The sequence below is a fragment of the Aulonocara sp. 'chitande type north' Nkhata Bay genome, linkage group LG15 (assembly GCF_057382095.1).
Source record: "Aulonocara sp. 'chitande type north' Nkhata Bay isolate Kocher_YH1m ecotype deep benthic linkage group LG15, A_spYH_male_GT1.1, whole genome shotgun sequence".
Lineage (NCBI taxonomy): Eukaryota > Metazoa > Chordata > Actinopteri > Cichliformes > Cichlidae > Aulonocara > Aulonocara sp. 'chitande type north' Nkhata Bay.
Window position 1 is genome coordinate 16,695,362 of NC_141358.1, and position 20,496 is coordinate 16,715,857.

Here is a 20,496-nt window from a genome sequence, read left to right on the forward strand (position 1 = left end):
TTAGAAAGAATAGAAAGTATTAATCCGAACATCAATATTAATGTCAGTGTCATATGATAATCTCTGGAATACAAAGGTTTCCTCCATGACCAGATACCATGCTTCTGCTTATGACTTATAACCTTGTGAAAATATGCAAATGACAACTTGTAATCATGTTTTTCCTTATTTTCTTTCATATGCTGGTAAATTGCTGGATGTACATACTAAGCATGGAAAAGAAGAAATCAAGAAAAATAATCCCTGTGAACCAGACGCTTGTCTCCATTTTTAGACAATTTTCTATGATGTAAGTGAAGGTGGATATCCACAACAATGTTCTCTCAGTCACATGACTGGTGTGAGCACAGAAACAAACCTATAGTTTAAGTGTTTTATTTGCAAGAGGCAGACAATCAGAAGAAAGCTTAGAGGTCAGCTTTCTTCATATAAGCTAAATCGGAATTATTCATGTGACTTAGAAGCCACCTGTTTTCCTGTAAGATTATAAATGGTAATTGTTATGGTCTTTGTTAAAGGTTTGTTAAGTAATTACATAATTTGTTAAGTTTGCATGACTACAATGCCCCAATTTACAATGTTAAAATGTTAAAAACATCCAGTACTTCAAGACTAACACACCTCCTTTAGTATTATAGGTCCATCTCCAAATATGGAGTTAGCATTGAGCTGAATTAGTAGATAAGTGGGACCGACACCGAGCAGCTGAGGTGGTGCAATTGGGTGCGGAGGCTCTGGGGAGAGAAAACAAAGAACAAGAACATGTAAGTTGGTTTCGCAAAAACAAGGTTACTTTAGGGTGGCAGCAAACATAATAAAGTCAATCTGATAAAATACCTCATTAGTGGTCACATGATCTTTGTGAACTCAAACATTTTAAACAGAATACCTGCCAGCTATGACAACTGTCTAGGGTCTAGGTCTTGTAGCCACGACACCCACTCACAACACGAGCTACGTGAGCATCATGGCTAATTAAATGGTTTAAGATGCTTCATAGGGCTGCTTAGATCCCATGTCCTTTTACTAAGAATAAAATCATAATAATAAAGTTTACACTCTACACATGACAAGCCTTTTACCTTCCTGAATTAAAAATACAGACTAATCCCTTTTCTGATGTGAAATGTGTGCTTTTCTTACTTCTTCTGTTAAAATCAAATGGATTTTTGGTCCATGAGAAAGAATTTGTGTAAAAAATGCTAATTCAAATATGACAGAACATCTTCGCTACCACAAGACTGTGAATCTACTATGTTAAAGCAAAGCTTGTACTGGCAAGATGCAATACTGAAAACTAAAGCGACATCCCTCACTTTCCATTCGATCTACCAAAAGAACCCTCCCAGTAAAAAATGCACATAAGTTGCTAACATTCCTATCTCTCCCTCTGTTTTGACAAGGTTGTTTGCTATGCATCACCATCACCCGAGCATCAGCCACCAACAGGCCCTGACTTAGGGGACTGATATTTACCCATCACTCCCCAATATCTCTGTGCAAATGTTTTCTGCAGGACTAAGACGATTAGAGCCTAGAGGCCAAACTCTGTTCTACTTGTCAGATGGCTTTTGGAATTCAAGTCCTTATTCAGACTGAAATCTATGCATTATATAAGCATCCGAAAAATTTAGAGACATCTCAAAGGGGATCTGGTTACCATTATTAAGTTTGCTTATTTGCCCAAACATTCAGCTCATCAACTACCCCTTTGTTAGGTGTAACGATTAATTACCTTACAGTATCATTTCATACTGTAAAATAAGAAAAAAAGTACAATTGACTAAATAACGGCAATTAAGTTTTAAATATTATGCACAGTATGTAGTTTTACTAGACGTATGTCCCTGTAACACGGCCACAAAGTGCTTGGTGAATAAATGATGTGTTTTTACATAATGTGATGGATGCACGATGGTTTCAGGGCCAGCCAGATCCCAGATAACTGTCACACATCTGTGACTGACAGGCTGAAAACACATACAACCTTTAAACACAGTGCATCAAAGTTTGATCTACTTGACACATCTACACACACACACACACACACACACACACACACACACACACACACACACACACACAGATCAACGCATGAATTAATCACTCTCCTCACACACATGCACTGTGATCTGTCTCGCATGCAGTAAATCATAAAGATTTTTATCTTTCTCAGACACACCACCAGCTTCAATCACACCATATCAAAGCAAGTACTGTATTATCTAAATTAAATGTGTGTGCCTGTGTGTTACGGTGTATGTTGCTCCATTAACAGTTATATTTCACATTACTGTCACCTGTTTTTTTTTTTTCTTTGTGTGCCTGCATTGTCATTTTTGTGTGTACTGAATGTGGCTGTCAGAGAGGTGCGCACGGGGAAGCAGCGCTTTAGCAACAGATGAAACACTGAAGTTTGACAGCACGCGCACGCGCACACGTGCAAACGCAGACACAGGCACAGGCAGGCCAATGAAGCTGAATCCAGATAATGAATGTTGAAGTTACTTCAGAAAACCACCAACGTCAACGGCATGTCATCCCGCAATGCCATCAAATAAGCAAAGTAAACAACCCGATGATAAATAAGCAGATGAAGAAATGAAGCAGATTCACAATGATGCATTTTTAAAGGGCACAAAACAGTAGGTTTATTTATTTTTTTAGCTTGTGTGTTAGCTTGAATGCGTGTTTGAATGTTGCTTAAAATCTACTGAATATCTAACAAATAAATAATACACATAAAAATGAAACAGTAAGAAATGTAACTGGGTCATTATGAGACTCCAGAGGAAAAAAAACAAAAGCTGGAACAAGCTCAAACTTTACATTTTCTCCTTGTTTTGTTCCATCACTTGTCATTCGTGCAACTGACCTAAAAAATATAACAAATCATCAATGGTGTTATTCCAATATTTTGCGGTGGAATTGCTGTCACTATCTTTTTTATTATTAATCACATGTGTGAACCCTCTCATCGTTCTCAGGTTTTTGGGTCGAATGTAAATGAAAATAAGGAAACAAATGAACACTGGGAAAGCTTCAAATGTATATGCTGATTCTGACCTACACTGCCTCTGTGATTAATTTCTTTATATTGTCATTCATTTTCTTCCGATATGGAAAAGAGCAAGCAATCAGAAGCTATTATGAAAGATGTTTTGGTAGGTTCTGTGCTTTTGTGGTTTGTAATGTGGTGACAGAGACAGTCAGACTAATATAAGAAAGGAGTGGAAAAAGAGAGAGTTTTCATTGGTGACCGGAGCCCACCAGGAATGTCCTTTGTTTTCCATCGTCAGCAACCTTGTCAATAAAGTTTAGCTTTCACAAACCTTTGCTGACATCACTAGGGAGCTCACTGGAGGTCATGTGACCTACAGAACTACAGAAGTGTGCATGAGCGTGCAAGTGTGTGTGTATTTCAGCTGCATTAACAACAGTCCGGTGGTAGTAGTTTTGGTTTTCTATAGTTTTATATAATGCCTGAAGCTCCACCTGTCAGTCTAACTTAAGAGTGTGCGACTGGCGACAAGAGAAAAAGGGACATTTTAGAGGTGGACCACTATAGCTTAAACCAACTGCAGGAATTCAAGCAACTTGTGTGTGCACATAAGTCTGATACATGTTTGTGTTTGTGTGTGTGACAGTAATATTGCAGGAGATTTTTAGGCCATGGGTTGTGTGTAATGCAAGCTGGCATGGTGATGTATGTGTGTGGTGATGATGCACTCTGTCACCAAAGGAACCAGAGGGCAAGGCTTTATTAGAGCTCGCCTCTGACCAAACCAAAAGTGACACGCACATACATATACACACCCAAACACACAGTCAGACTCTCTCATACCTCTCGTGCTGTTTATCTACAGTAAAACTTGTAAAGGCAGAGCTTCTGCTTGCCAGCATCCATCCATCAGGTCTTAAAATTTTGGGCTTTGGGCTATTGAACCTTAGTACTGTTTTGGTACACAAGGAAATGTATATGTAACGCTGAATTTTAAAACTGGCCTCTGGATATTTGATCAGATCTTGTATATTTGTTTGGAAAAGCAAGCGACCCAGGGATGCTGAGTTGACTGTTATATTGAGAGAAAACCAGCAAGTAATCTTGAGAGAAGCTACAGCTTGTGTGAGTGACGTGTACTTCTTTCTAAAAACCAAGTATCTATTGATCGCTTATTAAAGTTTTACAAACGAATAATAAACAAATCCCTATATAATGTGACAGTATTTTATTCATCTGGATTTTGGCCAAGCTGCAACTCTTGAGTTAAACCCCACAAATTAAAACTGTATAAATGGTTAAAGGTATTATGAGGGCGGTTTTAAGGGGCAGGTCGGCTTTGATAGTCTGTCACTGGAGTAGATGTCCAAGCTGTGTGCTCAAGTGTACAAAGAGCCCACCTCAGGAGTCTGTGCTCTAGGTTCTTTAATGGAAGCTCTGTTGTTTATATTGCATGATATTTAGCAGTTAGCAGTTATCTGTGTCTGAGCAACACCCATGTAGCCTGTGTTTACTAAATAGGCTTGGTAGTTAGCTAGTAACTTAGCCGTCATATGCTTTTATATTTCAACAAAAGGGAAGAGAGGCGGAAATGTACATATAAGAAATATCTTGGAATCCCCTGTCACACCTCTCAAGCTCCCAAGACACACCTCTGTTTAAAGAAATGTGATTCTTTTCTTTCATCCTGACAGCCTCCCCACATGATAATGGCACATCTTTGTCATCTACATGTTATAAATATCAATAGACTATTCCTGTGAGTAACCTTAGTGGGACAATTTCACATCCTACAGTGAGCCACTTTAAGGCTTTGAAGATGAAACCTGGGTTATTTTTTATGTATATCATATTTTGGCACATCCATATGAGTTCTCCCTTTTCCCGTTTTCCTATAATCTATATAGATGATTCCTCAAGTAATAGCCCATTCCCAGCAGTTCGCCTGCTAGCTTAAATTTCACAATAAATAAATATTAAATATCAAAATATTCAGAGCGAAAATATTAGCAATGCAGCAACACTGTCCATATTCATGGTTGTCAGTGTCCTGCAGGAGCCTCAATTATCCAACAAGCAGACTTTTCAAAAAGTGAAATAAACATATTCTCTGTTTCTTTGATTTCTCTCTGGTTCTCTTCTCACATCTGATATTACCAATAAATAAACATGAGGCTCTTCTCCTCCCACATTCATACATGCAGTCCTTATTATTTTATTGTGACATCTTTCTAACGACCAGATTCAAGATCAATATTCATAATCACCAAAATTCCTCAAACGTCCAACAGTATCGTTCCTACTGATTGTTAAAAAAAACCAAAAACACTGGCTGGTTATGAAAGACACAGCGTTCTCAGTGCACCGTCTTGAACCTGAATCTATTTTCATACATGTAGATTGGTTCCTTTCATGTTCGGACACATATCTCCTGCTGTGCGAGTTTCTCATCTCATTCCTCTTTCCCTTCTCGCAATCAAAAAAAGATGTTCACAATAAATAAACATTAGCCACTTACGTTTTCCTACTAAATCAGCAATGTCCTGAAGATCTCCTTCCATTACTGCCTGATAATCCTCATCAATAAATAAATAAAAATCTGTTTATATCTAGTGATTTTTAGCCTCACAATAGCAGGGTTAGGGTCAAGTGACACAGAGAGTTGAACCTCTATGCCAGAGAGTGTAAGAGCACCTTTATCTGAGGTACGCCATCTAATATTCATGGCGCTCGTTCCTGCTTTGATTTCTTATTTCTTTCTGCTCTGACATCTCCTATGCAGAATAATAAACATGACTCTGCTCTGCTGTTTACATATTCACACATATTCTTGATTCTGATATGGATATTCTTTGGATAATGAGCTATTTACATTTAACTTTTCTCCACCAACTCCTCTCTTCTCTTTGCTCTTCCTTCCACCTCCCCACCCTACCCACTCCACCCCCCTTCCGTCACTCCCATATCATTCTTTCTGAATCTCTTTCGCCTTTACCCACCCCAATCTGCCCCCTCCACCCCCACCCCACCCCCCGTGTGTCTCTCTGGGAGATGAATTGAATATGTAAGCTATTGGATGTGAATGAATAAAGCATCCCATCTCAAACACACATTGGTGACACCTTATTAACCACATGTCAGATGCACATGACAGCTGCAGCGCGCGCACACACACACACACACACACACACACACACACACACACACACACAAATACACAGATTCAATTCGCGTACACTCAGACACAGCACGCCCATGCTGGCATAGACAACAATTGAGCTATCTCATCCTCATATAAGCATCTACACACACAGACGGAGCATTTGCACCCACATTCAAACACAAGCGTAGCACACATAGATCTACATACCCTCCCTCATTAGCCTATATTGTGACTTTCATTTTATCAGTCAGTCACAGTGAAACACAAAGTTGATCATAACAAAAAAAACACACAAACACACAGAGAGGTCAAGAAAACAGCTAGCCAGGGTACATGGAAGCACGTAGGATGTAACTCAGCATTAACCTTTTAATTACAGAGTTAGTCTATTATTAAATCACTCTTTCATATGATAAGACATCCTCTATATCAGGGCTGGACTATTAATTTTCATAAGGGGCAACATCATGAACTAAATATTTTGCCCTTAAATGAAGCTTTAGTCCAAAATCACTCGTTATTTACTTCGTGCTGCACTGGAGTCACTGTTGACTGTCCAAATTAACATCACTGAATTAAACTTAATTACTTAGCTAATGATAAAATATGCTATTGGCAGCTGTGATTTAAGCTAACAAATTTGATAAATGGATCAAGCTCCTGTGAATCCTGATTTTGTTTACTTCTGTCTGACTTTGTTGACACACTGTATTAAAATTTAATACATTGGGAACTTTCATTGTACATCCAAGAACTCTTCAAAAAAGCTTATATATATAAATATACTACTATCAGATTTTTAAAAAAGCAGCAAAGAAGTTGACAGAAAATCTATTAAATAACCTTGAAAATGTTTTTCAAAATCCTCACCTCTGACGATAAGCGCAGCAAAGTTGGACACCCCAGAGCCGCGCTCTGACTGGGTGACACAGCGATACAGATCTTGATCTTGATTAGTGACTTCTTTGAGGTGGAAGGAGGCAGCAAACCGTCTGTGGTTGATGTTTTTGGTCAGAGCCACTGGAATATCTTCTCCATTTCTCCTCTACAGACAAACACACACAGACAGACAGATCAGGTGTTGCAGCGGGTATGAAGGGTTAAATGCCTTGCTCAAGGTCAGCCAGCACTGACCACAGACACGTGCGCACACACACGTGTGTGTACACACTCTCATCCCCCTCTGCTTCGCTGACAGCAGGTTTGAAGGTCATGACTACAATAGAACCATAATGAAATCAGCAGCTATTAAACTCTTAATCATGTTAGCTGCTAGATGTATGGCCTGAAGTCAGTCAGTGTGACTGTGACTGCGTGAGTGTGTACTTGTGTGTTTGCGCAGTTGACACTTTATAATTGGACATACAAGTCCTAAGGGTGTCACATTCAGTACACTCTTTGTGTTGTTAAGTAAATAAAGCTATATACTGCATATTTATATTATTTTACAAGGAACTGCTCGCATTAATCAGCACAAGAATGCAATGACAGATTTAGCAAGGCCTTGCTTATTTTCATTTGTACTGCAACTTTATGAAGACAGAGAGTCATATAATGAAGGGAAAGTCTGTCCCAATTACAGAAAACATGCTCTTAGTTGAGTCCAGTGGTATAAATTTTCTCTTAACTTATCAAGCCTTTCTGGCTTTAAAGTTGACTTTCTTAAATATGTTTTTAACTGTCATATTCTGTAAAAAAGTAAATAAATGAAATCCATTCAATAATGTTGTATTTGGGTACACTAAAATGAATACCACTGTTAGATGTGACAAAACAGGCTGTTTTTGGATCTGGACTTGAAAGGCTGCGAATATTATTGCAATTTAAATACTGCTAGTTAAATAACCCCATAATCATAATTAATCGTTTAGATCTGGTCTTGCTACAAATGCCTTGTAGAACTTGTTGGTGTAATAACAGCACACCACACACGTTTTGCAAATGTTTTCTTGGTTGTACCTGTAGCCAGAGTTTATTGTTCGAGGTGTCTCGCCCCGTGGCGATACACTGAAAAGTGGCATTTTGTCCAGCGTTCACCTCCACATCCCCAAGGCGCAGGAAATGAGGCGATTTATCTGCAGGAAATGAGGTCAAACAAAGAGGCGAATCAGATTAGGTTTACAGCGAGAATATATGTATTTGTGCTTTAAAATGTTTTGATTTTATTCCTCTCTTTAAAATGGAAATGAGGTGACAAAACGGTCACCTTATCACAAACACACAATACATTTCAGGACGATGGGCCACCCTGAGGAATATGTTCATTTTTGTCATTATTATGTTTTACTGGACCACAGCACAGTACTGACTTGCCATTGCCAGGTAACAATAATGCCACCTTCACTACATGTGACTTGACATAGCTTCCAGTTCTTAAATACCATGCTAAGATAATGAAGTAAGCCTTTTTAGACCCTGAAGATGCAGTTCAGCCGTGACATCTTTATTCTGGGGATGTGATTGCAATCATAGATAGCAGCTCCTATGGTGAATGAAAACACACACACACGGACACACGCTCACAAACACACAAGCTCACACATGCACGCATGTGAACATGTGCACACACACACAAACCCGTGTGTCCAGAAATGCAGCTGTGAGAATGAATGCTTCCACTGTGGAGACTAAGTACTAATTCCTTTTTAAATACTTGCTCCTTCCTATTAAGGGCCCCGCTGCTCTGCCTTTAAAACACCAGGGATCCTTTTTTCCCTCCCATATTTTACAAGATTTCACGTCCAAGTGTAGAAATGTGTTTCTGACTCATATCGACAACTTGTGACAGAGACAGGGACCACAGGGACACCACGACCCCACAAACTCTACAAGGGTTCACGACACTTTATTTTTATGACTTATAATCAATAGAATCCATTAAGAAACAGAATTGTCCTGGAAGATTTCAGTGCTTCTGCTAGATAGATAACAAAAACAGCTGTAATAGTTGCCTCTCCAGGAACATGCCTATGGCTTTAGATTAACGGACGACCCTTCTGTTAACAGTTTGTCGTCACAACACTTTTTTTCTAGCCTCTAGTGGTAAGGAAACACTCAAGCAAAGAAGAGAGGAAGACTTGAGACGTACTGAGAATTTAAAAAGGATCGCAGCCCTCATCTCTTTCCTGTCAGTACAGAGACAAGAAAGCTACTGTTCACTCTGTGTGTGTGTGCACGCATCTGTGTGTGCTTGTGGGTTAAAGAGAAAGAGCTGAGTGGTCAGAATCTTCTCTCTCCATGATTGCCCTAATACTGTCTCATTTCCCGCTTCACTCTCTCCTATTCCCCTCTTTCTCTCTGTGTTTCCTCCACTCTCCTTTTTTTATTTCTCTCATTTTTCTCTACGACTTGCCTTTCTCATCTTGCCACATCCCTCCTCTCTTGTGTCACCTTCCCACTTATCTACCCATTCAAGTGCAACAGAAACCATCCCAGGTACAGTCTAATTAGTGGCCAAAGCTATCAGCGTCTATCCAGCGAACTAGGACTAATTGCTGGCATGCTAATGACTCACCGCATGGGTAGCTGAGCACCTGAATGTCGTCTATGGCGATGAAGCCGGCTTTGCTGTCCGAAACCTCAGCTTCAAATATGACCTGAGAGAAGAGAGATAGAGGAGATTTACCTATTGCTCTCCCAATTGCAGTTTAAACAGTTAATATTAACACTGAGATGAAGATATCCTGAAATAACATCTTTTTAATGTGCTAATTAATAAATTTTCATACAATTAGCATGCACAATTACTGACAACAGCATTTACAAGTAGCACACAAAATGCTTGAGCTTGAAACCTTGAAGAAGTTGAATTTGCAAATGTAACAATTTGTGCACATAAACCGTGTATCAAAAACAGAAAATACAACAACAGGAAAAACAAAGTCAAAGCCTGAGAGAAAAGTAATCTACAAATGCTCTGTTTGCAAATCACAAGCCCCTTATGGTTATGAAATCAACTCTTTAGTACTGTTACCAGATCACAAATTGTTTTGATGCATCCTAAGTGCAGTGGAAGCTGCAAAGTGAGACTATTGCCATTTCAATTTGTTGTGAATATGAACAATTCAATCTTAAAGCAGGCTGAAAGTCACCGACAGCAGCTGGTGATGTGCTTTAAACTGGATAAATTCAAAACCGCCACCCTGAATGCCGCTGGATTTATACATTCTGCCCAACACTGCAGGGAGGATAAATGAGATACTTCCTCATGGATCATAGTAATCTCTTTGGGTACACAAAAATGGCTGCTAAAGAAATTATAGTATATACTGAAATCCAGTGTGGTAAGTCAGATAGCAAAGGGCTATGACCTCTCTGTTTGTTCTTTTTTCCCCATGCCTATTTTTGCTTTCCTTTCCTTTCCTACATCTGTCTGTTTTCCTTATGTTGTCAAACATCTGTGCATGTAACACATGATGAGAACTTCAGCAAAGGATGAAAAAAAAAACCCAAAATAAATACATGAAATTCAATTTTCTTTTAGCTATGATAATAGTGTTGGCCTTGGGAGTTAAATTCAGTAAATCCATTGTACTGACATCCATGTTCCCCACAGGATAATTCCTAATTTCATTTTTGTGCTACCAGCAGGTCAATGATTGATAAATACTTCAAACACACAGAGTCACACATTAGAGGCATGGGAGGCTGCCATTAGCTGCCTTTCTACTGCATGAACAGCTCCCCGATCAGCCATTTAAGCCTTTTTCTTCATAGTGTTGGAAGATCCACAATACTTTAAACGTTATGTAATATTTGCAACAATTTTGACTGTGATGCCAAAAGCTATGACTAACCAATCTGTAAGACCAAAATCCTTTGCTGCTTGTTTTTTTTAAAGGAGTTTAATCAACGAGTATGTATGTAATGCACTTTTAGTTTCCCTAGAAAAGCTTCCAAAAAACCATTACTTCATGGTATAGGCCGCCTTAAAAGTGCTGGATAGTTGAAAACAGCTCATTCTTAAGGGTAGAACTAAAATGTGATTTGAGTACCATGACCTGGTGAAGGTAGTGAAAGTTTCAGCGTTATGGGAATGGCCTCGGATGAACTGGAAAAACAAACCTGTCGTGCTTGTTTTGATTCCCTTGGGGAATGGAAACGCACAGTGTTTGTTAATCCACCAGGACTTTACAAAGTATTTAAATGTAAGCTGATAATTGGGCAAAATAGATTATGTATATATAACTTTAAAATATAATGGGTGACCATTGGGTGACCATTATAAATCTGATGAAAATAAAAAAAACAATCTGTGGACATTCTTGCCGTGAACTAATTTCTCATGTGTTAGTATGATTGCTTGGAAGAAATAAGCAATCATGGCTGAGTAGGCAAATTACCTGCTTAACACTAAATAACACTGGCAAGCTAAATTTGTAGATTTTAAGTGGAGTCATAACAGTCAACAGGTGCTTCAACCTCCCTGCAGCTCACTAAGGATCTGAATTAGGAAAATCCACCTCATCGTAATCTCTCTCTTCTTCACTTCCTCCTCCTTGTCCATACGTTAGCCTTCCCAAGCCTTTTTCCCCTTTCTCTATTTCTCGCTTGCTGTCTGTTTTCTAACAGTGTTTATTTAGAAAGGAGCACCTAATGAACAGAAGAGAAGGGACAGGAGGAGAAAAGAGGAGGTAGCCATCAAAAAGAGAGGCAGAGGGAGAAAGAGAGCAAGGCAGTGAGCAGTTGTTGTCATTCATCACCTGTAAAAGGAAATCTGCCGTGAACTGTTTACCCACAGCTTATCATCTCCTGCTTGTCACACTCTCCCCCTCTCGGTCTCCCTGCCCTACCAATCTATCTTGTCTCTCTCTCCTATCATCTTTCACTCATAGCTCACTGCGGAGCCCAGCAGAAAGACATCAGCTGACTTTTAATACCTTCATCTCCGTCTTTCCTGTCTGCCAAGCTTTCCTGTCTGCCTGCCTCCTATACACCTGCATGTAGGTGCATGTATAAAAACATATAAACCAATGTTTTATGTTTATGCTTCAAGTCATTGAGGACGAACTCGGGTCACCACTCTGGGCAATGAATGTTCCCCAAATAAAGTGAATAAAATGAATCTTCTCAAATTATCTTAATACTTTTTCTTCTTACATAGCCTAAAGGAAATCTATTTAATATAGACATAATACTTAAATGAAATGTGTGGCTTAGGGCTGGCTCTTTACCAGCCTGCTATTCAAAAGTGAGATTAAAAAATCTTTAACAACCTTTCTGAATTTGCAGTGAGTGGAATCTAACCCACAGTATAGTCTGAGGTTTGTCTGTGGACATTTAGCTGAACAAATTATATCTTGGTTATGAACTTGTTTGAACCTGACAGAGAATGAAAGACTGAGTACACAAGGTCTGCCCATTGGTGTCCAATTAAATTTTAGCATTTAGGAACTTTAAAAGCAAGAAACTTGACATCAAACTTTTAAACATTTTCAAATCTCAGGCCAACTCTTTTGGCAGTGAAGCAAGTCTCTGCAGTCAAATCAAAGATTATAATCAATTTTTTGAGCTGGTCTTAAATCTACACTCTGCTAATGTTTGTGTACTCATGAGTGTGGTATTGAAAGGATTTTCATCATGCCCAGGGACATGTGGCTTGGGTGCAAGTCATTTTACCTTCTTGTAAAAGTTAATTGTCTACCATAAAGCCATTTGAATTCATATTCTTATATTGGATTGCGGTCACCTCTGATACATACAGGGGGTCAAACACTCACTATCTGACCAATCCAATCAGTGTAGAGCAGGTTTATTGCTTTCTGAAATGTTAAAGCCTACATCATTACTCCAGAGTACGTCACTCAGATACAGTTTATGCATGCATGGCCATTGAATCAAACATGTTTAACCTCCTAGGACCTGGCGTCCACATATGTGGACATCACATTTTGGGTTATTTAGACCAAAATACTCAATTTTGCTCTACAAGGGCCTGATATCCACTTATGAGGACATTATACTGCTACTGTTCTATCAAAATTTTAAACGAATGTCCTCATATGTGGCTCTGATTTTTCATAAAAACAAAAATAAGGTAAAAAAAAAATCTGGTAATTCTTTGTTTTTACATTCATTGGGCCCCAATATACCCAAATATCAAAGAGAAATTAAAAATGCATGCTGTGGAAGAGTTCGGGTCTTAGGAGGTTAAAGCTGCAGGGAAGGAACATTTTCATGTGACTTTATAGCCCAAAGATTAATAAATGTAAATTGTGTTTGGCCACTGTTTCTGTATATATATTATATGAATTAACGCATAAGGTAATTTAAGTTCCTGTGAGAAAATGAGTCTTAAAATATCTTGTTTTGTCTGACCAAGAGCTCAAAACTCAAGATTTACTGTCACGTTTAAAAAAAGATAAATAAAAACAAAACACATCACTTAAACCACCAATCCTTGGAATATATTTTTACTCTGATATCAAACTGTCACCAGATATTATTATCTTTATATAAAGTTCTTTCTTCACTGCATTGTGGAGATCTAGAAACGGTTAAGATTGTTAAGTTTTCAGTTGAAATAAAGAGCCAAGAAAGACAAAATGTTTAAGAGGACTACAAGGTCTTCTTAAACTGTGCTATGTGGCTTTGTCTGCATTTCATACGTGCATCTGTTGTTGCATGCGACAGGTCTTCCCCTGGTGAAACGAGTCTCATTACAGCTGAAGCTAAAGTGCTAACAGAGAAACATGTTCCAACATGATAAAATAGCTTCATACTCTGAAATCCAATAACCTGTTTCCCAGCCTCAAAACCTATATAATCCTTGGCAAACCTGGATGATTATGTTCCAATTAAAACATGTTGACACACGAGTTTCATGCTGGTGATCTCCGCTGGGGGGGACTGGGCTCCAGATGGGCCATTTGGAGGATGTTCTTACACTTTGCTTTATAGTAATATTACACAGTCCTCTGGCTGTGTGTGTTAACATGATCAGTGTGTGTATGGAGCTACAACGCTCAGCCTGTAATGTACACACATGTCTGAACACCACCCAACGACGCGCACAGATCAAGTTGACTGACATAAATTAAGAAAAAGGAAGAGACAAATATGCACATAAGATCAGTATAATGCAACCTACAACAATATTCCTGCAATAGATTTTCCGATGTGAATCTCATGTTCAGGGTCAAGTCAGACAGCTGCTCATTAAAAACACATAAACAAGACCATAGGGCAATAACAACAATGTCAGTGTCCAGCATGGCGACACACCCCTATGCGTGCAAACACGTGTACACATAAACACACACCCGGCTGGTCTTTCTAAGTGTCTTTCTAGCCTAATCGCCACCTCCTGAGCCTCAGTCAACACAAATAAATCAGCTGCCTGCCTCACAGCACGTGTATGTGTTTGCCTTTATTTGTGTGTGTCTGTGTGACATCTGCGTTTTCACATCAGTTTGACAGAAAGTAAAGAACTATGCATGATAGTGGGATGTTCTAACTGTGTAGTTGCTGTTTGTTATTTTACCGATTTACCTGATATTCATTAGGCCAGAACGTGGAAACGGCAAGTTCAGCTCTCAGCCACTCTTTACCTGGACAACGACATCAGGATCAAAATAAGCCATTATAAGCAATAATGCATAAACGCTGAATTGAATCAGATTAAGCACTGCTGTGAGCTAGTCTTTACCGGTGTAGGACGTCACATTCCATATAGGGTTAGCCAAGGGACCCTTGTTCACCTAGAAATCAAACAGAACCACAATCAGTCACAAAATAGTTTACACAAAAATGAACCTATAAGCATGCAGTGCACTGCAATTCATGATTTATCCACAGAGGCCCCTTTTACATTCCAGTCAGGCATCTTTTTCTTGGTTTATTACAGCTCACCTGGCTCTAGCCAGGAAATTCCAAAGAAACTACAATCTAATCTTAATGTGTTTTCTAAGAACATTCACACACAGAAAAAAGAAAAGAATAGGATCAGGAGACAGAGGTGTTATGGAAATAACTGTGGAATAGACTGTCAAAGCACCAGATATGTGAATGTACTTCTCCATATTATTTAAATAAAACAAATAACAATGTTATTTTGAAATAAACGTGAGACTGCATGTGTGTTGCTTTAAAAATCATGTTTAATTGTGAAATGAAAGTGTTGGTTAAAGCAAGGCAATCAGCAGCCTCTATTGCATGTTAGCTGCAATAATTGCGGGGATGTTTCATAAAACTAAAACCAAGAATTTCCAATAAATCTAGTATTCTTTTGCTTTGTTTTCTTCTGTCCTGTTTTGTTTTAAATGGAGAGGCTTTGGTCACCATCTGCTTTTGTGACAAACAAACTCCTTTAATTAATTTAGAATAATGCAATCCAGCTTGGGCTCTATAATATGTAGCCTCAGAGAATGTACACTGCTGTATAGTGGCTGGTGGAGGTGTACATTTGGCCTTGATTCAGCTGGTTTGTTTACTAATTAGAAAAATCCAAATAAATATAACCGTCAGTTAATTGAGGTCTACTATGTTTTTCTGTTTTCTGGTACATATTAACTCTACATAGCTGGGCATAAACATGGCCAAAGTTGCAAATAATGATGTCACCATATGTACAGGTAATCCATGTGAGCTAACAGCTCTGTCCCTGAGTTACTTTAAACTAGCAGTTTTGCTAGCACTTTATTTTTTACTCTTATATCTGGATGATGTCAGAGAGGGCTTACAACATCAACGGGCTCTCTCAGGTACACATCTGCCGTTAAAACTTATTATGAGGGCCAGTAATGCTCAGATAGTTTCAGATCCCAGCTAAAACAACGGGCTGCGCCAAGACCCAGTATAAGATAAAAAAGGATTATTTTAAACTGTGAATCATGCAAAGTCGCACTGGCTCAGAAATAATAAGAGGTAGTTGGGAATGAGCATCATGGGGTCCCTTAAGACAAATTAACTACTACATATCCAATCTACTCTACTAGATCGGATCTCAGTACCTTCACCAGGACGTTGAGCGTGCCAGGGCTGGAGCCATCGGGGCTACTGAGGAGATAGTTGAAGTCGATACAGTGAGTATCATTCTCCTTCATGACTGGCAGCTGAAACCTGGCTTTTTCTCCAACATCATACTGCGAGACGTCAACATACATGTAGGAACCTGCGTGAAAGGAAAGAAACATAGGACTTTAACCACAGTTGGAAAGCAAACAATGCAGCAATTTTAAATCTGACCGGATCAAGAGCAATGAATTGCTCATTTTGTTTGCAGCTGCGTGTGCTTGTGCCAACACATACCTTCAAAAATTCAGTGCTTGAACAGACTAGCAAGGATGCCCTCTGAGGGGCTAGTTAGTGTGTAGACAGTGAAACTATGACTGCATTTGCCAAAGAGTGGGCTGTATGTACCTACATGAGCATCCAACCGCTTCTGTACAAGGTTATAACAGTCTAAAGTATTTAGAAACTTTAAAATAATATTTTGCACTGTTTTTTGTTTGTTCTAATAATACTCCCCTGTAGAAGTTACCTTCTACTCAGCAGTCCTTTTAGAAATAACGGAGAAACTGCAGCAGTACATTCAGCTGAACGAGTCTATAAAAGTGACCTGGCACAAGGTTGGAAACAAATAATAATAATTGGAAGATGTGCAACAATTGGAATGACGCATAAAGAGGAAACTAAATGTCTGCAGCTTCTTCACAAGAAACCAGAGCAATACCTGGAAGAAGAATGGATAAATGATGCACCACTTTTTAATATACATAAGTGACTAGACAATGCTTTTATGGCAGGAAACAAACTCTGCTGTATCCCCATTTGAGGAACTGGAACCTCCAAATTGTCACAATAGATTTCGCACTCTGATTTCATGATTAGTGGTTGATTTGATTTCCTAGCAGTTCTCTGGGCGATGCTTCTCTGTTTTCACTTCTGTTGTTTACTTTATTCTGGCCCCTTCAACACCGAATTCACACACAAATCAGTTACTTTTGTTATGCTAACACAATGGCACACTGGAGAAATGTTTCATTCTCTACAACATCAGCAAGCCAAGAATAAATATACTTCAGGTACTTCGCTAGCCTACTGAGTACTATACATGATACACCATTACAGCTGACTGAAGGGAATAATCTGGCTGTACCAACAGGACAGACAAACTGTCCTTCCAGATGTTCTAGTAATCAGCTCAGACCCGAACCAGATGTTGATGCAATGAAATATGATAAAATGTGATCCTGCTCTGCATGATGTTTAATCTCACAATCTCACATTAGCTCATCACAAATTCAGAGAAACGATCCCATGGTAACGATTAAGTCTAATTCCTTGAAACGTATATTGTTATATTTGTTTTGAATATGCAATTCGTATTAATCACCTATGAAGAAAAATGTATATTATCATAAATTGGATATCTTTGGGTTTGAAATACTTGGCTATTGAAATTAATTCATTTGCAGATGTAATCCTAAATAGAATAGAATAGAATAGAATAGGACAGTATAGAATTAAATACAATTAAATAAAGTCAAATTGGATAAAACCCTACATTCTATAAAATGCCCCTGGTTAATTGTATTTGCATATTAGACTATACATAATATGTACTATATAATGGTTTCTAGACAATAGCGCTTATCACTTATTGTTTAGCTAATCTACTGTGAGAAAACACATCTCTCTGCAGAATGGAGCAGAACATAACAGGCTTTGAACGGATGCACACAAACATGTGGAGACACGGACATGTGTGCGCACATGCATACACATGCACATCAGCTTCTCAGTACCCCAGTTATCGTTTTGGCTGTTCTTTTCTTTTTATCTCTGCGCTTTTTTCTGCCATGCAGGTATTAGAATAATCTCACTTCTTGGTTCTGAATGTCACAAACAAAACCCAAAATGACTCCAGCCAAACTGGACTACAGCCAATCAGACTGGAAACAAAACAAGGCCGGCACCGATTTCCTCTCTATCTAAATCTGCTGCAAAATGAACATATAATGGACATCACTCCCTTTATTTAGTTTTTTTCATTTGTGCCACTGACGCTAAGATGGTGACTTGAAAAAAAGAGCCTTTAAGATGGCTGCCAAGATGATGTGCCAGCTAAAAATACTCCTATCAGTCAGAGACCCAGATATGTCACAACACAAACAATGTTGCAAAATATAACCTTTAGCACTTCAGCTAATCAAAGCGCTGCTTGCTACAAAAATATAACAGGAAAAGGATTTAGTATAGGTTGAAAACAGCTGAGTAATATGTGACAACAGTGTCTGTTTACTGAAATAATTTCAACATATATTTTAGAAACCACATGAATATCAGTCGATTACACCAGAACAATGACAAGACCTGACCTGGCACAAAAGCTGCATTTGAAAACATGAGTAATAATGAAAGACTCACTGCACACAAAACTGATGCTACACCGCTACACCCATGCTAAGCAAGCACCTTATGATGCCAAGAACATCTGACACTTGAGGTTTGTTTTTAAAATGGCTGATTCTTTTGAATGGCTAAAGTCTAAAATGGCCGGTAAAAGGGTAATGACACAAGATAATTAAAGATGAGACTAAAATACCGCTGTGATAGCCTTGAGCCCCAGATATGTCGCAACAAGAACAACAGTAGCAGGGCAGACTGGGGACAGTATTCTCCAGCAAAACAATAACAGCTAGCTGCTGGAATAACAGCTAATGGGGTATTTTCATTTTTAGCATTTTAAGGCGCCAATCAAGATGCGTGAGATGTCAAATACCCTTCCACAGTAACACATGCTCTTCATTCATAGGAAGGAAGATCACTGCACAGACTACAGATTATGTATCCTGGAGTCAAACATGGAGTTAATTTCATTTTTTCTTTTCACTTCAAGACACAGCTTGCATCTCCAGAGGCCATGCTCAGTTTTCTATACATATAAGCAACAGTGGAAATTACATTTCCACTCCCTTTTCTGACTATAATTCATTATTTTACTGACACCTTATGCATTGCCTTATAATTCTGAAATTTAATTAGCACTTCTATCTTAATTTGTTGCTTTAAAAATGTCCCCATATTGTTATAATTTTTAATTAAACTGCATACTACTTTTGTGAAGGTTAACACTCACGTCTTGTAGGAACTGTGTCATAAAGGTTGGATTTATTGGTCATTTTAAGTATTTTATAACGGTGTTGCTGCCTTCTTCATTATTTGATCATTATTAAAACATTTAGTGCACATGAGACCAGCTTTGGTGCAAATTAAATGCCTCCCCTCCTTATTAGATAGCACACACTGATAAACATGAGAGACATGGAGAGAATGGCATGCCAAATAGGTTTTGAGTGGTACTGGCTGACAACATTATGAGTCAAGAGTATCTGCTTTAGTCCACTGAGCCACAGGGCCCCTGCCCATGAATGTTCAACTGGCACAATGCACATTGCCAGAGTAGCTTGTAGACCCTGCCATGGTGACTAGTGCCAACAGTGACCCCCGGAGACATTACATAGAAGAGTTTTATCTCTTATTACAAACACTGCCAAACTGTCCCTGCAATGTCAGTACTGCCATAAGCACAAATGGTGATTAGCAACTGGCACAAATCATTGTGGGTTATAAGGAACAAAAGTATCATTTTTGTCACTGCTATAACTCTAAAAGGATTCTGTGTAACTCCCCTAGTAGATGACTCCTTTTATTCTGCCCTTACCTTTGACAAAATAAACCCCCTGATGTACTAATCAGTGAAAAAAGTCACTCCCAAAGCTCTTTGGGAACTCTTAACAACTCCCCAAATAATGGGATTGGTATTCCTTTGTTTTCAGGGGTCAGAACCCAAAAGACTTTAATGCCACTCCTCTTAAATCAAGCCATGCCCTCAGGGAGATTGTAGTTAGCCAGACCAGAGTATTAAATTACTGGTGGCTAGGATAGCTTGAGAAAACTATTCTAATAATAGACATTACTAAAGTTTCCCTGGGCATGGCACTTAAGCAACCAACTCAACCCCTCACCCATTTCCCTTAACTCCTTCCAAAAAGAAACCTAGCCAAGTGCTGCATCTGTAATCCCCTCTAGCAACCTCGTTTTCCATCCACTGCACCACTGTTCCACACCCCACTGGCATTATTAACACATCAAATGTCAGTTCATGCTCCCATACCTTTAGGCAAGGCTCTGAACCTCCCCTTTAGCAACCAACATCTCCAAACCATTAACCTGCTCTGCCATCCCCATGCCCCTGCTCGTTCCACTAGCTTCAACAGCCATTAATGCTATGTTAATTGCAGCCATTACCTCTGCACTCTTAGGCAAGGTATTTAACCTCTTCAGGCTGCCAACGCTGCCCTCTCAGCACAGTGACACCACTTGGTAT

General features: G+C 38.9%; 1 protein-coding gene across 20 annotated transcripts in view; it reads right to left on the reverse strand.

Annotated features, from left to right (window-relative positions):
* The window catches only part of ptprk (protein tyrosine phosphatase receptor type K), a 105,898-nt gene that overhangs the window by 40,630 nt on the left and 44,772 nt on the right, over positions 1–20,496 (reverse strand). For all 20 annotated transcript variants that reach the window (XM_086264663.1, XM_086264665.1, XM_086264667.1 and 17 more), the window contains 7 exons: positions 16,115–16,275; positions 14,812–14,863; positions 14,655–14,713; positions 9,679–9,760; positions 8,124–8,239; positions 7,035–7,209; positions 622–734 (listed from right to left, as the gene is read on the reverse strand). In XM_086264663.1, coding sequence (XP_086120789.1) covers positions 622–734; positions 7,035–7,209; positions 8,124–8,239; positions 9,679–9,760; positions 14,655–14,713; positions 14,812–14,863; positions 16,115–16,275 — 758 coding nt within the window. The remainder of the gene's footprint in view (positions 1–621; positions 735–7,034; positions 7,210–8,123; positions 8,240–9,678; positions 9,761–14,654; positions 14,714–14,811; positions 14,864–16,114; positions 16,276–20,496) is intronic.